At 42.0% G+C, this 18093-nt stretch overlaps 1 protein-coding gene across 2 annotated transcripts in view; it reads left to right on the top strand.

Annotated features, from left to right (window-relative positions):
- Positions 1-8362, top strand: part of Cmtm8 (CKLF like MARVEL transmembrane domain containing 8) — a 100326-nt gene extending 91964 nt beyond the window's left edge. For both annotated transcript variants that reach the window (XM_026406334.2, XM_077795654.1), the window contains exons 3-4: positions 5908-6024; positions 7630-8362. In XM_026406334.2, coding sequence (XP_026262119.1) covers positions 5908-6024; positions 7630-7713 — 201 coding nt within the window. In that variant the 3' untranslated portion in view covers positions 7714-8362. The remainder of the gene's footprint in view (positions 1-5907; positions 6025-7629) is intronic.
- Positions 8363-18093: the final 9731 nt, after the last annotated feature.

Here is an 18093-nt window from a genome sequence, read left to right on the forward strand (position 1 = left end):
AGCTTCCAAAAGACCCTTCAACTAAGCACATGATTCATGATCGAGGGCTGAGAGACATGAAATGGACACCTTCCTGTTGGCTGTTTCAAGCCAGTCTACCTAAGCCTACAGAGCTAGGGCCCTGCTATCACCTGGTAGGTCCACATTGTGACTTGGACTCCTTGAGTCTTCCTGTCTCCCATTAACCAGTAGTGATTTAGTATGAAGGGCACAGTCAGGTTCTAAGTGACTTGGCTTAGGCCTCTATTTGGCCTCTAGTTGACACAGTCATTAAACACAAATAAGAAGAGTAGGTTATACAAGTAGATCACTTTACAGTTCACAAAGGTCTGTAACAGCACTGTCTCCTTTGAGATGTGTGAGACTTGTATGTTTCCCCATTTTGTAAATTAAGAGTAGAATCAGTTCAGTTGTCATTTTGATCCCTACACTAGAGAGATCCAAGATAAAGCTGGCTCATGTAAGTCACATGGTCTATGAGATCAACTCACATTTCACATTCTTCCTATCTTTGGCTCTTCCATCTTTAACCCTTGGCTTCTGCCTGGGGTCCAAGGTGGCACCTTCAACACCTGCCATCACATCTATTTTCTAGTCAGGAGAGAAGATTAAAAGGAGGCAAGGGGAGGGCACATCTCTTCCCCTAAAGCCATGATGCGGAAGTCACATTCATTACATCTGCTTGCATCCTATTGGTCTAAACAGGGTCATGTGACTACAACTCCTTCCAAGAAAAATGAAAAGTAGGATCTTGACTCTGAGTGGTCACTAGCCATGCTGTTATCATAGGAGAAGAGAGAACAGACAGCAGAAGGCACAGAGGAAAGAGCTTACAGAGGTGACTTGTAGCCAGTAAGGGGCAGGATGAAGGACAAAAGTTGACATCCAAGTCTGTTCCTCCATCCTAAATCCTGTGGCCTTTCTTGTTCACCACATTCTGTCTTCATCATTTCTCCCTTTGTTGTGGATTCAAAATACAGTTCTTCTTCATATTGCTGAGAATATGTCCCACTTGGAAATTCCCCACAGACCTGATTCAGTAGGTCTGGTCAGGGTCTGAGAATGAGCTTTCCTAAGAGATATATGGGTTGTGCTGCTGCCCCTGGTCTGTGGGCCACACCCTGAGTAGCATGGAGCTCCTCCAGCAGCTGCTTGTGGACAGGATAGGGAGCAGTCTGGTGTCACTCTGTACCCTCTCAGCCTTTGCCTGGACCACAACTCTTCCATTAGACCTGAACATCTCTTCCACTAATACTTGGTGATGGAGGCCAGAGATTTAGAAAGGCAAGTGGTGGATGAGTAGGACATCCTACTGCCCTCAAAAGATGAACTCTGATGGAAAAGACAGAGGAGATGCACAAGGCTAATTATAATATTAAGCAAAATGACATTTTGTGAATACTAAGAAGAGTGGCAAAGTTCCAGGGGAGCAAGAGGAAGGACCCATTCTTCCCAGCGGCTCGCTTGGACCTGAGCCTTGGGGAATGCCAGATGGTGATCCAGGTGGCTCTGTCTTCCTTGGAACTCTTGAGGACCCAGTGCCAGAGGCTGACCTGAAAGTCTGGTACTCTCTGCTCTCTGAATAGATTCAGCACCAGGGGCTGCTCATTTTCCCTCCGTATCCATTTTCTTCTCTAGTCATAGAATTTTCAGCTAGGCCCATGGACATAGAATTTTCAGCTAGGTGTCCCAGCCACACTGGCACTAGTTGGGCCTTAGGATTAAGCTTGGCTATTCGATGAAAGAGGCAGGGCCACACCTCTGGGCCATAACCTTAAGACAGGGCACATTCTCCCATGTCCCTATTAGCTGGGATGCAGCGGGGCCAGTGTTAACCTCCTTATGTGCAAAACAGTAAGACCTTAGAGATGGCTGACTGACACAAAGGAAAGAGGCTGTATTCCTGTCACCCTGAGGCCTCCCCGCCAGCTCTGGCTGCTCAAGCCTGTGATGTGAGAGAGGAATAAACTTTTTCTTAAATTACTCATTTGGGGTCGTGTTCCCAACAGCCAAATCCACATGCTCACTACACATGGTCAGGGCTTCTTCCCACTGCCTTCAGACCTAAAATTTCTCTTAGTATTTAGGGAAGTTGTAAGTAGGCTTCCTCTCAGTACCCCTGTGACCAAAGGAGTTGAAGGGATGTTGGAAGTAGTCGAGCTAACTAGACAGTACTGTGCACAGCAGTGTAAAAATAAACCAGTTTAAATAAAGCTCAGTTCTGACCCTTTGAATCCAGAAGTGTTTATTTGGTATGTGTCATGTGTATAACACTGCCCTCAATTATGTGGAACTTCTAAAAACTGGGCCACGGCAGAGGGCTGTGAGTCACCTGTTGTTGGAGCTGGTCACTTGGAGTCTGGGTCTCACCCAGGGCAGGGAGGTTGTGCAGGGCTGACCTGTGTGGCTCAGAGTCATGTGTAATGAAATTCAGTAATTGGTTCCAGCCTTGAAGAAACCTCCATGAACCTAAACCTACCTTCTCTCTACCGTGAAGGGAGTAAGCATCCTCAGCAGTTGGGTCTTTTAAACTGTAGACACCAATAACACAGGGTGGAGGATCAACAAAGCTTTGCCAGCTATTGGATGGCTTTTGTCTGTGTGTGCCTTTATTTGAGAAAAAAAAAAAAAAAAGAGTGCCTTTATGTGGAACAGGGATCAAGTAAAGTACAGTGTTGTCCTTGTCACTCTGCTGTTACCATGGCCCAGGGATGTGTCCAGAACTGGGATTTGCAACAGGGAAGCTTTAACTTCTTTCAGCTTGAACAGCCCCTGATTCGGGGACTTGCTTCTTTTACAGCAGTAAGACCTCATATTTCTGTGAGGCTCAGTGATGTTCTGCAGCCCTCTGAGTTTCTGTAATCACCTGTTCTCTTTGTTGAACCTTTGAAACAACCTCAGGTACTGGTTCTTTGCTCTTCTTTTTTCTTTCATATCTCCACATGTTTTCACTCCAGTTCCCCAACTCAGACATCCCCTGGGACATATTTACTTTGGGGAGTATTAAGCAAGACTGGGAAGCCAAAAAGTTAAGCTCTGTGAGATGGTATTAATGGAGTCTTGTGAATACCAGCGGGACCCCTGGCAGGTGGTGTATGGAAAAGAATGGCCTGTCTTCTACTCATCCCTCTCCCTGTTTGCAAAGAAAGTAGAAGAGTTTCTCCTTTCTGTAGAGTTCAGAATAAAGGACTGGGCCACGCTTACTGGGAGACAGGGCCATTGCATGTTTTCATTATTCACATATTTGCTCAAGGACTCTTTTTTCTTTTTCCCCTTGTACCAGGGATTGAACTCAGGGGCACTCAACCACTGAGCCACATCCCCAGCCATTTTTTGGTATTTTATTTTGAGACAGGGTCTCGCTGAGTTGCTTAGCGCCTTGCTAAGTTTTTGAGGCTGGCTTTGAACTTGCAATCTTCCTGCCTCTCCCAAGCTGCTGGGATTACAGGTGTGTGCCATCACACCTGGTCCCTTCATCCCTGTTGGAGAACTGGCCATGCATGGGTACCCCCAAAATACACATTCAATGGTTATTACAGTAGTGTTTGTAATCCTGGAAAACAAGTAATAGCAACATGCCCATCAATAGGGGAAGAGTTCAATTTTGAGGCACTAATACCATGACAAGAATCACAGTCTGTTTGAACTACCTGTGAAAATGTCTTTGGTACCTTTTAAATGTAGGTGGAGGAATCAAGTTAATAATTCCATGGCTCCATTTGTATTAAAGTGTTTGCACCCAAAAGGAGGGGTTGGAGTAGAAAGGGAGACGCTGCCTTTTTTACTCAAGGTTTTTCTGTCCAGGTTGGACTGTCTGGCAACCATGAGCATGTATTACCTTAAAATAAATAAATAGATAGGTAAGTCTCTTACTGTTTTAAAAGTAATATGTGGCTAGTTCAATGAAAAATAATTCAAATTCCCAAAAATTAAAAGTCATACAAAATGAAAATTAAAATCTCTTTATTACTCAAAGATAGCTACATTTAACTACTTCTGCTATTTTGGGGGGAGGGTGTACCAGGGATTGAATTTAGGGGCACTCAATAAGGCATGCACCACCCTGTCCAGCTATTTCTGCATTTCTAAAATGGTGGGAAGACCTTTACTTGAGAAATAGTTAATGTGCAAAGCTCTAAATTCTAAAAAGTGATGAGAAAAAAGAGCAACGTTTTCTTTTTTAAAAATGCTGGGTTGGGGCTCAGCGGTAGAGTGCTTGCCTAAACACGTGCGAGGCCCTGGGTTTGATCCTCAGCACCACATAAAAATAAATAAATAAAATAAAGGCATGTCCAACTACAACCAAAAACATAAATATATTTTAAAATGTACAGATGCTGTGGGCAGTGTCACATGCCTGTAATCCCAGCAACTTGGGAGGCTAAAGCAGGATGATCACAAATTTGAAGCCAGCCTCAGCAACTAGGCAAGGCCCTAAGCAACTTCATTAGCCCTGTCTCAAAATAAAAAAAGGGCTGGGGATGTTACTCAGTGGTAAAGCACTCCTGAGTTCAATCCCCAATATCAGAGGAAAAAAATCTTCAGATGGCTGGTCCTGGTGGCACATACCCATGTGATCCCACTGATTTGTGAGGCTGAGGCAGGAAGATTGCAAATTCAAAGCCAGCCTCATCAACTAGTTAAGACCCTGTCTCAAAATAAAGGAATAAAAGGGCAGAGGGTGTAGCTTAGTGGTAGATCACCCCTGGATTCAATTCCTGGTACTAGAAGAAAAAGAAAGAAAAAAAAAAAAACAGTCATTTAGGGAAACCAGAGCTTCTTGGAGACACATTATCAATGATAGATGAACATCAGGGGCAACCCAAACCATGCATCTGATCCTGACACAGCCCTTGTTTCAGAGTCTCATCACCTAATCCAGGGGCCGTATGAACAAGGGGCAGAGATGGTCACAAGGATGTTCAACTCAAAATTCTGGGACCCACATCTGGAAAATTATATGTACCTTTTCTCCTCTGAGAAGGAAAAGATTGCCTCCTCCTCTTTCCTCTGCCCATCCCTCTCCCCTCTGAACTGTGGAGGGGGAGGTGCTAGACCACAGGGGGCTGACTCCTTGAGATGCCTCCCTCTTCCTACCTGTATGGCTGTTAGGTTCTTCCCGACCCCACCACACCCACACTGGTGTTCAGACATGACCAAGCTTTGCACATTTCAGATTATGAATTCCTGGAGTTTAAATATAACTCAAAACCAATTACCTCCTTGGATTTACATATCTCTGTTCTCTAAGAATAGAAAAAAAAAAAAAATAATAAGGTGAAACCAAGGGCAAGATTAGTTCCTAAAGGGCTGTGATGATATCTACAATCTTCTTTTTTACTTTGAAAAACTGGCCGTGTGGCCAGAGGAGCTCACTGAAATGCCCGTGCCTGCTTAGAGCCACGGGTGAGAACATCAGCCTGGCCAGTTTGGAAAAAGGTCTCTCCCAACTCTAGCAGGGCAGTTCTCACCACGTGGCCCCTGCCTCTGCCTGCCTTGCTCCACCAATGTGTCACCATGCTGAAGTTTGCATTAGAAAAGAACCAAGAACCAGTTGAGGAAGAGTAAGGGCTAATTTACCAGCAACATGGAGGTGCCTTGCTGGGGGGAGTGACTTCTGGTGCATGAGCTGGTATGAAACCCTCTCCTCTTTTCTTTTTTTAATTTATTTTTATGTGATGCTGAGGATTGAACCCAGTGCCTCGCATTTGCTAGGTGAGCGCTCTACTGCTGAGCCACAACCCCAGCCCCAAACCCTCTTCTCCTGCAGCTGTTTCTCACAGCTTCCTCCCCCACCTGTCCTCCCCTTGGGCCCCTTACCAATTCTGCACTTCTGAGATTTTGCAATTCTGGCCGGTTCTGAGGTCCCCCTCACCCTGAACACTCTGCCCCTCTGCCTCTCCCCAGGGCCTGTGCTTTAATGGCAGTGCCTTCGTCTTATACCTCTCTGCCGCCATTGTGGATGCATCTTCTGTCTCCCCAGAGAGGGGCAATCACAACTTCAACAGCTGGGCGGCCTCATCGGTGAGTGAGCCCTCCCATCTCCTCACAGCCCTCCTTCTCTTCCTTCCCCCAAGGATTGCTTAGGGAAGAGGACAAAGTTATCTACAGGAAAAAGTGCCACTTGTAATAGTAACAAGTGGGCAATTGATTTGCTGGTTCAAAAACTGGTGAGATGACCTGCAGGCTGCAGGGCCATCGGGTTGAAGCCCTCTGCTTAAGTGAAAGTGGAATGGAGGAAGGTAAGTACATGAGAGAGAAGAACTTTCTGGAACGATTCCACTGCCTACAGCTTATTAAGTGGAGGAGGTTGCAGAGAATGAGCATAATAGTGGAAATGTTTGTGCATTCAGAATGCTCAGAAAAACAGATGGAGCTTCCATCCAGGGATTGGGACTGGGAAATGAAGGGAATAAGATGAGAAAGCTCCATTTTTTGGTTTATGTATTTGCATACCGTTTTAAAACCATAATTGTATATTATTTTTCTAATTAAAAAAAATGTCGGGCATGGTGGATCATGCCTCTAATCCCAGCAGATTGGGAGGCTGAGGCAGGAGGATTGCAAGTTCAAAGCCAGCCTCAGCAAAAGTGAGACACTAAGCAACTCAGTGAGACCCTGTCTCTAAATAAAATACAACACAGGACTGGGGATGAGGCTCAGTGGTTAAGTGCCTCTGGGTTCAATCCCCAGTACAAAAGAAAAAGAAAAGGAAAAAAAAAAAAAAAAAACTAGTTTGAAGAATCTCTCTGAAATTGGCCTTAAAATATCCCATGCCCAAAAGAAGCCCATCTGGAGTAGAGATTGGTGATCCGACAGGAATGACAGAATGATAACACTAAAAATGATGGTATGGCCAGGTGCAGAAGCTGAGGCAGGAGGATTGAGAATTCAAAGCCAACCTTAGCAACTTAGTGAGGCCCTAAGCAACTTATCAAGACTCTATTTCTAAATAAAATATTAAAAAGGGCTGGAGATATGGCTCAGTGGTTAAGTGCCTGTGGGTTCAATCCCTTGTACCAAAAAAAAAAAAAAGGAAAGCTAATGGCATGTAGGGGTTCATTATATTCTTGACTTTTGTTTAGATTTGAAAATCACCTTTAAAAGGTAGAGAATATAAATGCACATGATATTAAAACATCCCCAGCTTTGGTAAGACTGGACTCCAGTTAACATACAGCAAGGATGGGCTAGCAGTGAGTGTATTTGCCCCCTTAAGAAGGGCCTGAATTTTCCTCCTCCCCCATCTAGGTTCGTTGCTTATTCTGGCCCCCTCGATTTGTTTCTGCGAGCTGACCCTGTGGTAATCCAAGGTCGAAAATTCCCTGTGCTGAATTAGAAGTGATCGGCTTTTCATAGATGCACCACCATACTCACTCCTAAGGGAACTCCCCGAGGTGGTTTGAGCAGAACTATAGACTTTCCAGACATGTTCCAAAAGCTAAAATCAGCCTGGCCAGAAATTGCTTGAGAAGAAAGTAATTGAACCAATAAAGTAATTTTAGATGAGAAGCCTGGAGTCAGGGGAATGTCGTGAGTACATGATTCACTCAGTGGAGGTGAAATGATAACTTTTGCTAATTAGAATGTGCCCTAAACCCCTTTTCTATTATGCTTTGTTTTCTTCAGTTCTTCGCCTTCCTGGTCACCATCTGCTACGCTGGAAACACATATTTCAGTTTTACAGCATGGAGATCCAGGACCATGCAGTGATTTACCATTTTGATAATTAAAAGGGGAGAAAAAACTCAAAACAGGAAGAATCTCACTGTAAAAACAACTGTAGGTATAATGTATATTTCCAGAGAATTGTATTTAACTAATGTTTTTATATACTTAGTTAAATTCGCTGGTAGTGGTTTGTTACAATTAAACTGGATACTCATTTGCAAAGTGCTACAGCTTTTAATGAACTCTTAAGTATCTTGTTGATGTCTCCCAGACCTTATTTTCTTAGACAATGTATAAATAGATAAATTGCTAATATTAAGAATGTGTCAAGTTTGTAAACTAACTTTTAAAATGCCAGATTCTTTTGTGATTAAATGTTGCAAAACTCCAGCTAATGTGTCCGCTGAAAAATGAAAGACTCTGGAAAGTGTTCTTCCTCGCACAACCCAACTGGCAGGAGACACTTGTCCACAGTCACTGGCCAGGGTGGTAGGAGAGACTCATCTTCTCAAATCTGAGTATCACAGAGCCCATGATTCTCACACCCTAACAGGTTGGGCCCCCAAATCATCTATTGAGACCTGGCCTTGAGTTTGATAATGAATTCATGCTAGGTGATGCTGCTTAATGTAGGGATTGATAGATTTTTTCCCCTCCCTCTCTCTTTCCCTCTCCCTCTTCTTCTTGCTCTCTCTCTCTCTCTCCCTTCTTCTCTCATTCTTTCCTAATGCATATTAAAAATGAATATATAACCACTAAAAGGATAAGTAGGATGAATGTTTTGCATATACCTTAAAACTATCTTGCTGACCAGAGTGACATGTATAGATACTCGTGGACCCCAAAAGTCTCAATATCTCAAATCTTTGGCACAGATATACTGTAACATTATTAGTAGGTGTTAACAGATGGTGGGTGGAACTCTGATCAGGGTTGTACTTAGAAGTGTTTTGGCAGGATGGTTCTTGCTGGTACAGCAGGTATCTTGGGTGATTTTTTGCCGCAGTCTGGCTGGGCACAAATCAAGCCACCGAAGCAAGAACAGACTTTATTTTTTTACTGCAAGAAACAAACCTCACACACGCTCCCGGGGAATCCTCCCGAAAAGCCACGAGGCTCCTCCAGCAAGCCCCAGCCGGAAATAACTATCCGGGAAAACCCTCCTCCTGCACTTCGACAACCAATGGGAACTCCCGGGGAATCCCCGTGAGAACTAAAAATAGCGCGAGAACTCAAAATTAGCGCTAGAACTCAAAAGTAGCGGCAGAGGCGGATATTAACGCCTTGCCTGTCAATCAATACTGTTGGCAAAATGCCAGGGGCCATACAGACTCGGCTGTGGCTCTCAGCATCTCCCCCCTTCTGTTTAAATAAACAACAAGTAATGTGGCTTAGGGACCGTGCCTGTTAGGTAGTCCAATTCAACATATGGTCCTTACCCGTCATCGGATGAACTGACCTCTAGGCGTCAGCCTCCTGTCTTAGGTTGGTACCACTGCAATCGGATCATACCCGTCACTGACTACCGGTCCAGCATACAGCCATACTTGTGGATAGGCCTTTGCACCAGTGGGGGGGTGAGGTTCTTTGCCTCACCTCTGTTGGCCCCCAAACTTGTCCTTGGTGCCAATGGGGGGGTGAGGTTCTTTGCCTCACCTCTGTTGGCCCCCAAATTTTAGACCATCACTAGTAGAAGGGAGGAGGATGAAAAATGCCATGACACCAAGCCAATTGAGGGCTCCTTTGAAAAATTGTACCACCGGTGACACCATCAGCAAAGATGTCAGCATTACCACAATTCGCTGCACCAACAGATAGTTCACAATGCATACAAGTGATACATAGTCCAGGCAAGTTCTGCAAGCAGTTCAAAGTAGAGGAATCTGTCAATATGTCCATTTCTTCCCAAAGTAAATCTACTCCTTGATTGAGCATTACTTGTTGAGTTATTATTCACTGATGCATCAGTTTATACAGTTTGTTGATAGCTACCGAAGAAGCTGTAGTTTGGTTTTATCTTTGTCTTCACCGGCACTGGGATGAAGATAGGAATTCTGGCAATGATGCTAGGAAAAAAATTATGTAACATTCCAACAGGCATTAAGAAAATAATTTTTTGAACAATTTACATTATCCTGAACAGAATTATTAAATATAATGAGAAGGAAAGGTGAAAGCAAACAAACAGATCTGTTAACCTCCTTATTTGTTCACATATTAAAACAATTTTCAACAGCTGTTTACCCAATCTAAATTAAACCATTAAAATCACGTGAATAAAAAAAAATTCGGATCCATTTATTCATGAGCGCTCCTCATATAAGATATATGGACATACACACATACAGACATACAACACAAAACAGAAGTGTGCGCACATAACATACAACATATAAGACAATAATAAAGGCCTTGTAGCTTTACCTAGGTGAAATCTCCATTGCAATGTTTAAAAACTCCACAGTCAAAAAATAAAACACAGTCAAAAAACAAAACTGATCAGAAAAACATTAACCTAGGTTTGTATGAGCTCAAAAAATAAAATAGAACTTTATGATGTGGGAAAAATGCAATAATAAAATAGATATTGAAAAAAGGCACCGTGGTTAATCACTGTCGCAGATGTAAGAATAGCCAAGCTGGAGCTCTGGATATCAGCTGTTATGGATTTCAGTCAAATCATCTTCTTTTTCTGTAGAAATTGTTTTGGTTAACCTCTCTGGAATCCAAATCGGCTGCTGTTCTCCCTGTGGGAACACACAAACGGAACCCCGACTCCAGACAATAACTGGGTCGGGACCTTTCCATTGTCCTGTTAGAATATCTTTCCAAAGTACCTTAGGCTTATGTACATTTTTCGGATACATATGTCTTTCCGCAGCACTAAGTCCTGATGAATCCAAATTTAGAAAGTTTAGAGTAAAAAGGGTTATTTTAAGTTTATCTTTGGGGGATATATACCCCTTTCCAATTCCCTCTTTTTGCTTTAATAAGTACGTTTTAATAGTTTGATGAGCTCTTTCAACTATGCCTTGTCCCTGTGGATTGTATGGGATTCCTGTTATATGAGTAATACCAAAAGATGAGCAAAATTGTTTAAAAGAGTTAGAAGTGTAACCAGGACCATTATCAGTTTTTAACTGTTTAGGAACACCCAGAGTGGCAAAATTTTGTAAGCAATGAGCTATAACATCTTTAGTTTTTTCTCCGGCATGAAGGGAGCCCATCAAAAATCCGGAAGAAGTATCAACTGTAACATGTAAATATTTTAATTTTCCAAATTCTGGCAAGTGTGTGACGTCCATCTGCCAAATATGGTTAGGTATCAGTCCTCTAGGATTGACTCCAAGATTAACTTGTGGTAAAAAGGTCACACAATTTTGACATTGTTTTATTATATGCCTGGCTTGTTCCTTAGTTAATTTAAAACGCTTTTGTAAAGTATTAGCATTAACATGAAACCTTTTATGAAAATTTGTAGCTTCTTCTACAGTAGAAAAAATATGTATATCATGTGTAGTTTTATCTGCTAAATCATTGCCCAAACTAAGGGCTCCAGGCAATCCTGTATGTGCCCTGATATGTCCTATAAAGAATGGATCTTTTCTATCCCAGATTAGACTTTGTATAGTGGAAAACAAAGAGAAAACAGTAGAGGAAGGGGAAATCCTACCAGCATCTTCAAGGGATATTATAGCATTAACTATATACTGACTATCAGAAAATAAATTAAATACAGAATCTTTGAACATTACAAAAGCTTGTAAAACTGCATTGAGCTCTACCTTTTGAGCTGATTGTTTGGGAACTAAAAATGTAAAAGTTTGATCAGGGGTAACTACTGCTGCTGTACCATTATTAGACCCATCAGTGAATATATTTGGAGCATTCACGATAGGTGTTTTTCTTGTCATTTTAGGAAAAACTACAGGATGCTTAGACCAAAAAGACAACAAAGGATTAGATGGTAAATGATTATCAAATGAAACATTTGATTTACACATGATTATTGCCCATGTATTTAACTCATTAGCTAACTCATCAATTTGCTCCATAGTATATGGAGTAATAATTTTATTGGGAGAAATTCCAAACACTCCCTTTGCTGCTTTTATTCCTTTCAGTATTAATTGTCCTACAGCCTCAGGATACCTAGTAAGAATAGTGTTAGGAGAGTAAGATAAATGTATCTACAATAATGGACCTTCTTGCCAAAATACTCCTGTAGGAATATTTTTTGTTGGTATTACAATAAATAATAAAGGCAAACTTATATCAATTCTGTCCAAATGCATATTTTCCATATATGTTTCAATAATTTTTAATGCCTTTCTTGCTTCAGGAGTTAATATGCGGGGTGAATTTGGATCTGATGGACCTTTTAGGATATCAAATAAAGGTCCCAACTCTCCTGTTGGTATGCCTAGATAAGGCCTTATCCAATTTATATCTCCCAACAACTTTTGAAAGTCATTAAGTGATTTGAGTTGATCTACTCGTATTTGAATTTTAGGTGGACGGACCATGGTTGAGGATAATAGAACTCCTAAATAATTAATTGGAAAATTTAATTGTACTTTATCTATTGCTATCTCTAGATTATAATTTTTTAACAAATTTGTAAGTGTGGCATAACATTCCAACAATGTGTTTTTATCTTTGTGTGCTAACAATACATCATCCATATAGTGAAATATTTGTAGTTCAGGATTTTGATTTCTAAGTGGCTGGATTGCTTTATTAACATAAATTTGACACATAGTTGGGCTGTTAGCCATCCCTTGAGGGAGCACTTTCCATTCATATCTCTGATCAGGACCTTCATGATTCAGTGCAGGGATAGTAAATGCAAAATGTGGACTATCCTCAGGATGAATTGGAATTGAAAAGAAACAATCTTTAATATCTATAGCTAAAACATACCAGGTTTTTGGTAAAGCAGACAATTGAGGAATCCCTGATTGAGCAGGTCCCATAATAACCATCTCATTATTAATGGCTCTTAAATCTTGTAATAATCTCCATTTACCAGATTTCTTTTTAATGACAAAAATGGGAGTATTATAGGGAGATACAGAAGGTTGTATATGTCCCTCCGCTAATTGTTGTTTGACCAGGTCATGGGCTGCTTGTATCTTTTCTTTAGTCAGGGGCCACTGAGAAACCCATACTGGTCTATCTGATTTCCAAGTGATTTTTATTGCCTCAGTGACCCCTTCTGAAAACCCAGTCCATGTCTATTTATTCTTTGATCTATTTGTATTGGTGCTGCTATACCTTGTTCTTGTTTTTCTAATCTTTTTCCTTTCCTAAAACCTTGTCTAGCCATAATAGTGGGTGCATTTTGATTGATATTATTTGTTAATGTCAAACCTAATTGATCTAAGACATCTCGTCCCCATAAATTTACGGGAAGATGATCCAATACATATGGCTGTATAGTTCCTTCACATCCTTCAGGATCCTTCCAATCTAAGACCATTGCACTTCTATGGGGATTAGTTGCCACTCCTAGGCCTCGAAGCGTTTGAGTGGCTTGTTGTAATGGCCAATGTTTTGGCCATTCTTGACGAGATATGATGCTAAGGTCTGCACCTGTATCCAGTAGCCCATTAAATTCATGTCCTTGAATATTTAGTTTTAGCATTGGGCGAGAATCTAAATTCAAAGACAGCATAGCCCAATCTACACCTGTGGAGCCTAAACCCCTGGAACCTCTTTCCATAGTAGTACTGGAAAATTTATCATGTAGGCTGGATATTATTAATAACTGTGCTATTCTATCTCCTGGTGAAATTACTGATATACCCTTTGGAGAACTAGCTATAATTTTTATTTCACCTTCATAATCGGGATCAATTACCCCGGGACTTATCATAAGTCCTTTTAGCGTAGAAGAACTACGTCCTAACAATAAGCCTACTGTTCCTTTGGGAAGAGGTCCTTTTACTCCTGTGGGAATGATTTGAACTCCCATCTCTGGAGTTAGTACTGCTCTGGCGGAGGCGCAGATGTCCAACCCTGCGCTCCCTCTGGTTCGTCTGATGAGAGATCGGATGGATAATGTGTCCTGGGTACTACCCTGATGGGGTTGCTGGGTTCCTCCATGGTTTTTCTGGGTTCCTCCAGTGCCCCGTACATTTGTGGTCGTGGGCCCCGGAGCATTGGGCCCCCCTGTCCGTTTTTTGGCAATGGAGCCTGATGCCTTTCTCCACGATATCGTGGGTAACCACCTGGTCCTTGTCCATTTTTTGATAATGGAGTACCCTCTATGGTGGTTTGAGAACGGCATTCATTAGCCCAGTGTCTCCCTCTACGGCATCGTGGGCAAATATCTGGTGTTCTATTCCTTTGATACCTAACTTTGTTATACCTTCCTCCTATGGGGCAACTCCTTTTAAAATGTCCTGTTTGTTCACAATTGTAGCATGTTTTTGGCCTGGCATCTAAAGCCTGTTGTACTGCTGCCAAGACTTGTCCTTGTTCATTAATGTCTCTACATAATTTAATATATGTGTTTAAATCTTCATGTTTCCATGGTCTAATGACCTCTCTGCAGCAACGATTTGCTTGGTCATAAGCCAGTTGTTTTATAAATGGCATTGCTTGTTCTGTGTCACCAAAAATTTTGGAGGCTGTTTGAATAAGCCTATCTACAAAGTCAGCGTAAGGTTCATTAGGTCTCTGTATTACCTTAGATAGCTGACCTTGTAAATCTCCCTGTCCTTGTAAAGTCTTCCATGCCCTAACTGCGTCTGCAGCAATCTGTGCATATACAGCAGGATCATATTGAATTTGTTGCCGCTGACCCTCATAAGGTCCTTTTCCTAGCAACATCTCTAGACTTCTTTGAGGGTAACCGGCTGCTGCATTTCGTCTAGCTGTCTCCCTGCAAAATTCCTCATTGGCAACCTTCCATAACAAATATTGTCCTCCATTTAGCACAGATCTACACATGCTAGCCCAATCTGCTGGAGTCATGTCCAAGTTAGTAATGGATTCGACCATGCTTACAGTGAAGGGTGCATGAGGACCATAGGTTGTTACAGCCTCCTTTAATTGCTTCACTGTTTTGAACTCTAACTCACGGTGAATTCGCTGCCCTCCTGCCTGCTCAAGTACAGGGCATGCTAATCTTTGAGGTCCTGTCTCAGGATCCCATCTATCAACTACGGGGGTTGAGGGGGTTGAGGGCCACTCAGCTATCTCCATAGGTGGAGCTGTTGGCTGAATTACGCCCTCTGGTGATAGATCGGTGTTAGTAGCAGCCTCCTGTTGTTGCTTCCCCCCTGATAGCTGTTTCTCCTCTAAGCTTTCTTCCTTTAAATTTTCTTCCTCTGTCTGACTAGCTTGAGAGACCTTCTCTTTTGCTTGATCTAAATTGTCTTTCTCCATGGTTTGAACCTCTAACAATTTATTTAACACTCTTTCAGTTTGTTTTTTACTAATTTCTAATCTGTTACAAAGATAACGCAACCCAAAAAGATAACACAAAACAAGACCGAAACAGAATGAAACAAAAATGGAACAAAAAATCGTTGTATCAATTTTCCTATTTTCTGGACATGTGCATTTGTGGTCTATTTCTATCTCTTCCTCAGGGGCAAACAACTTCAAACCTTGAGCCAACCATTTTTCCCAGTCTGCCTGAGGAAATTCTAGGGATAGGCAGCTTGAAACAAAACCAAAACAAATCAAAGCAAGAACATATTGTTTTTTAAAATGGTCACCCATTCTCTTGCCTTCCCTTAGGGGTAAGCAATTTCACTTACCCCGAAGCTTCAGACGTTCCCGTCCGGGCCGCCAAATGCCGCAGTCTGGCTGGGCACAAATCAAGCCACCGAAGCAAGAACAGACTTTATTTTTTTACTGCAAGAAACAAACCTCACACACGCTCCCGGGGAATCCTCCCGAAAAGCCACGAGGCTCCTCCAGCAAGCCCCAGCCGGAAATAACTATCCGGGAAAACCCTCCTCCTGCACTTCGACAACCAATGGGAACTCCCGGGGAATCCCCGTGAGAACTAAAAATAGCGCGAGAACTCAAAATTAGCGCTAGAACTCAAAAGTAGCGGCAGAGGCGGATATTAACGCCTTGCCTGTCAATCAATACTGTTGGCAAAATGCCAGGGGCCATACAGACTCGGCTGTGGCTCTCAGCAATTTTTCAATATGAGCTTTTGAAAAACCATAAAAACCACAGAAACACTAGTAGATGAGTCGATGACACGAACAGAGCTGACACCATGCACTCTTGTCAACATGACTGCCCATGGTCTCTTATCGGTATCTTACTTGCTTAGCAGTGCTGTTTCTTTCTGTTGGGTCTTGTTTGTGTGGGTCTTCCTGTTCAGCTGCTTCTAATTCCTTCTCCGAACTCTGTCTACACCTAATCAAGAGAGTTAAGACTTCTTCTTCAGTATCTAATAATAGCCACCCCAGTCCTTTAAAAATCCAAGTGAAGAAGGTTCTTAGGTTGTAGATCAGGCCCAAAGAGATAACGGGGAGGAAATTCCAAAAATGAGATGTAGAGGTAGGGTAGGGATAGGGCAGGGGGTGGGGCTGGGGTGGCCAGGGGGCACATAGGACCACTGTGCCAGCAGGGAGCAACCTGTTGGAAGGTCAAGCTTTCTCAACACAGACCTGCAAAGAGATTGGTGCCCTGAACCTCTCAAAGCTGATTTTATGTCATCACCAGGAGAACCTGCCACTGAATAGATTTTGAAGAAAGAAAGAAAAAGAAAAAAGCTGAAATAACTTTTCTGTCCATTTGTTCTTCTCAGGCTCGTATGCACCTTCACATACCTGGTGGGGACTCTTTTAGGCACATGGTATTGCAATCAAAGCTCCAGACAAGGCAAGAAAACAGTCATCTACACAGAGGTTTGTTCCTGGAAATGGTTAAAAAAAAAAAAAGAAAAGAAAAGAAAGAAAGAAAAAGACTGCTTTTAAATGCTATGGGAGAGTACCTTATTCCTATAACCATGGCCATGTTTACAGGAAGTAACTTCCAGGATGCCATAAACCACACTTTGAAATGGTCTCCAAAGAGATTACAATTTGGGGTCTCTCTTGAACTGGTATTCCCCAAAAGGTCTATTTTAAAAAGCAGTGATCAGTTGGTGTCTGGGCAGGCCACTTGCTGTCTAGTCTTTTGTTGTGGTTTTCCAGGAGCAGGACTCCATGTTACCTTGAGAGTTCACCAAAGCAACAACAACAAGAAGTGTTTATTTTTTTTTTTTTAACTGAAAGGAAGATCTTATTTCCTCTTGTGCATGCTGAGAGATCTTGTTCATGAATAATTTTTAGAAAACAAAATGATGCTCTGTCACTAGATGAAACTATAAGGTTTGAACTGGGTTAGTTTTCTTTATATTTTTTTTCTTTTAAGCAGTAGAAAAAGCCAGGCACGGTGGTGCACATCTGTGATTCCAGACACTGGGGATGGAGGGTAAGGTAGGAAGATCGGAAGTTCAAGGCCTGCCTAGGTATCTTAGTCAGACCCTGTCTCAAGGGAAGAAGGAGAAGCAGAAGAGGAAGGAGGAGGAGGAAGAAACAAATGAACAAGTAAACAAACAACAAACAAAAAAGCCTTGTACCTACAGCTAACATTAAGAAGAGGTTTCTGGCCAGGCTCAGTGGCACACACCTGTAACCCCAGCAGTTTGGGAGGCTGAGGCAGGAGGATCAGAAGTTCAAAGCCAGCCTCAGCAAATTAGCCAGGCCCTAAGGCACTCAGTGCAACCCTGTCTCTAAACAAAATATTTTTGAAAGGGCTAGGAATGTGGCTCAGTGGTTAAGCACCCCTGAGTTCAATCCCTGGTACCAAAAAAAGAGAGAGAGAGAGAGAGAGAAAAGAAGAGGTTTAAAAAAATCTTATTACAGAGAGAGCATACAATAAACTCATCTCTACCATCATCTGTGCTCAACACCTGCCTTTGCCTCTCAACCCTTCATGTGCTTTTTGATGGAGCTGGGTGAGTTTTTAATTTGATGTATTTACCCACTCATGGCAGATCAATAAAATGCTTTAGGCAATTAATCTCTCCCCGTAGGTATTTCCAACCCATACCCCCAAAAGATAAATATTTAGCCAATATTTGAAAACTACAAGAAAATCTAGAGACAAGAATGTTCAATACCAATAATTTATTTTCAGATTTTTAAATTGCTCCCTTCACAGGAAAACCCCCTTAGGGTCTTAGCACACAAAAGGTTTTAAATACGTAACAAATCTCTGTGTAGAGCACCGACATTTAGAAATGCTAAATGAAGATGAACCTCGGGTGGAAAACCAATTTGAAGTCCATAGTTTTGTTCCCCCGACAATTATTGCTTTAATTGAAAAGATGTGTTTTAAAAGGAAAAAATGGGTTTTATTGAAATGTAATTGAAAAGATGGATCTTCAAAGAAAATAATCTG

This window comes from Urocitellus parryii, chromosome 3 (assembly GCF_045843805.1).
Source record: "Urocitellus parryii isolate mUroPar1 chromosome 3, mUroPar1.hap1, whole genome shotgun sequence".
In the NCBI taxonomy this organism is placed as follows: domain Eukaryota; kingdom Metazoa; phylum Chordata; class Mammalia; order Rodentia; family Sciuridae; genus Urocitellus; species Urocitellus parryii.